The sequence below is a fragment of the Apteryx rowi genome, unplaced genomic scaffold (assembly GCF_003343035.1).
Source record: "Apteryx rowi isolate R43461 unplaced genomic scaffold, aptRow1 scaffold_1900, whole genome shotgun sequence".
NCBI lineage: Eukaryota > Metazoa > Chordata > Aves > Apterygiformes > Apterygidae > Apteryx > Apteryx rowi.
The window spans coordinates 2,599-4,359 of NW_020448198.1; the positions used below are offsets into that span (position 1 = coordinate 2,599).

General features: G+C 54.1%; 1 protein-coding gene across 1 annotated transcript in view; it reads left to right on the forward strand.

Moving 5' to 3' along the window:
• Positions 1–135: 135 nt before the first annotated feature.
• LOC112964467 (butyrophilin subfamily 1 member A1-like) overlaps positions 136–1,761 on the forward strand; it is a gene marked incomplete at its 5' end in the record, with an annotated part of 5,075 nt that continues 3,449 nt past the window's right edge. Inside the window, 3 exons of the mRNA XM_026062625.1 lie at positions 136–250; positions 350–697; positions 1,074–1,358. Coding sequence (XP_025918410.1) covers positions 136–250; positions 350–697; positions 1,074–1,358 — 748 coding nt within the window. The remainder of the gene's footprint in view (positions 251–349; positions 698–1,073; positions 1,359–1,761) is intronic.

Consider the following 1,761-nt stretch of genomic DNA (forward strand, 5'->3'; position numbering starts at 1 on the left):
GTGATGGGATCTCATGCCTCTTTGCAAGATGGTATCATCCTAGTTTGGCTCTGTGCCTCAAGCCTGCTGCGTCCGCCAGATGTGCGACCGTTGCATGTCCCCAGAGCATCTCCCATCCCTTCTKTCTCTCTGCAGGTCTCTGCCCAGAGCCCCTGTGATGATGCATCAATGGCTTTGCATGGTCCTCTTCTGGGCAGTATGTCCCAGCTCCGGTATGGCCCTTCATCTGATCCTCACCTAGATACCTCACGTAACATGGGGTGCACGGTCTTCCAGGGATGCCAGGTTGTTTCTGTTCACCCAAGCCAGGATCCTGTCTCACTCCTGTTAATCCTGTTGTTTTTTCCAGGCGGAGTCTCCCTCTCCAGTTCCCGGCAGCCAGTCGTGGGGGTGTTTGGCCAGGACATCATCTTGCCCTGCCAGTTGTCACCTCCTGTCCGCCTACGTGACATGGAGCTGCTCTGGAGGAAATACGAACCCGAATATATAATTATACACAGCTACAAGGACAGAGGAAAGCAGGAGCCGCAAGGGAGAGACTATAAGGACCGGACGGAATTGTTCCCCGATGAGTTCATCAGGGGAAACCTCTCTCTGAAGCTGAAGAGTCTGAGGGTGAGGGAAGCTGGAAATTATCAGTGTATTGTGAAAAGTGCAGAAGGAAACCACGAGGCCCTCGCTGAGCTCCAGATTGAAGGTGAGATGCAGTTGCGGGCACTCCAGGGTCTTCTCGAGCAGCGGGCATTGCATTGCCTACATAAGCGCAGGAAGGTAGACTGCAGGTAGGGGATCCAGGCCTCCATAGGAATGCATGACTTGCACAACTCGGAGTTCTCATTGACCCCCCAGAAAAGGGTTGCAAGACTCAACACCTGATTAAGTGAAAAGGAGAAAAGTGGTCTGGGATGGGAGAGGCAACTCTGGCCAGGAGGGAAACCTCCACCATCAATCCAGCTCCATTGCTAAGAGAATACTCCAGCAGCAGCCAAAAAAGGAGGGAGACTACAGGGCAGGATAGGGGTGTCCTCAGCCCAGGCACCACATTATCTGCACCCACTTTCCTCTTCCTGCAGCTACTGCACCCGTGCGCATTTCTGTGATGGGGCCCGAGGGGTCAGGGCTGGGGCTGTCCTGCAAATCCACCGGATGGTTCCCCGAGCCCACAGTCCGCTGGGTCACGCAGGACGAGCAGGCCCTGGCAATGGAGCCAGTGACCACCATCACACAGGACCAGCAGCAGCTCTACACYGTGGAGAGCCACATCACTGTCCCTGGAGGAAAGGATGCTGGTGAGATATGGTGCATTGTGCAAAACAGCCTGACGGGCACCAAGCAGCACTCGGCCATTGAGCTTGGAGGTGAGTCACAACTTGCAGAAACACAGCCAAGTGCAAGGCAGCAATAAACCCCAGCTCCTGTAGAGAATGGAGTGCGAGGACACCAAAAAGTGGCTTTCCGAGCGGGTTTTCACTAATTAGCATGATCTCCACAGGGCACTAATATCAGCACGCTCTCTCTCTCTCACTGTGCATGTCCAAACCCCTCGCTGTGCAGTCTGACTTGGAGGAAATCTTGCAAAAAGACAACTTTTCTGGAAGGTTGCAAAAAGATGATTTCCCCCTTATCTGTCCTTTGCAAAAGCGGAGAACTGTGGCATGCAGGATGCCACATGCCAGCTGGACGGAATGGGCAATTTGGGTAGCCCAGGCTGCTGGTTGCAGGTAGCAGGAGGGATTTGGGCAGGGAGTCACTGCAATATCA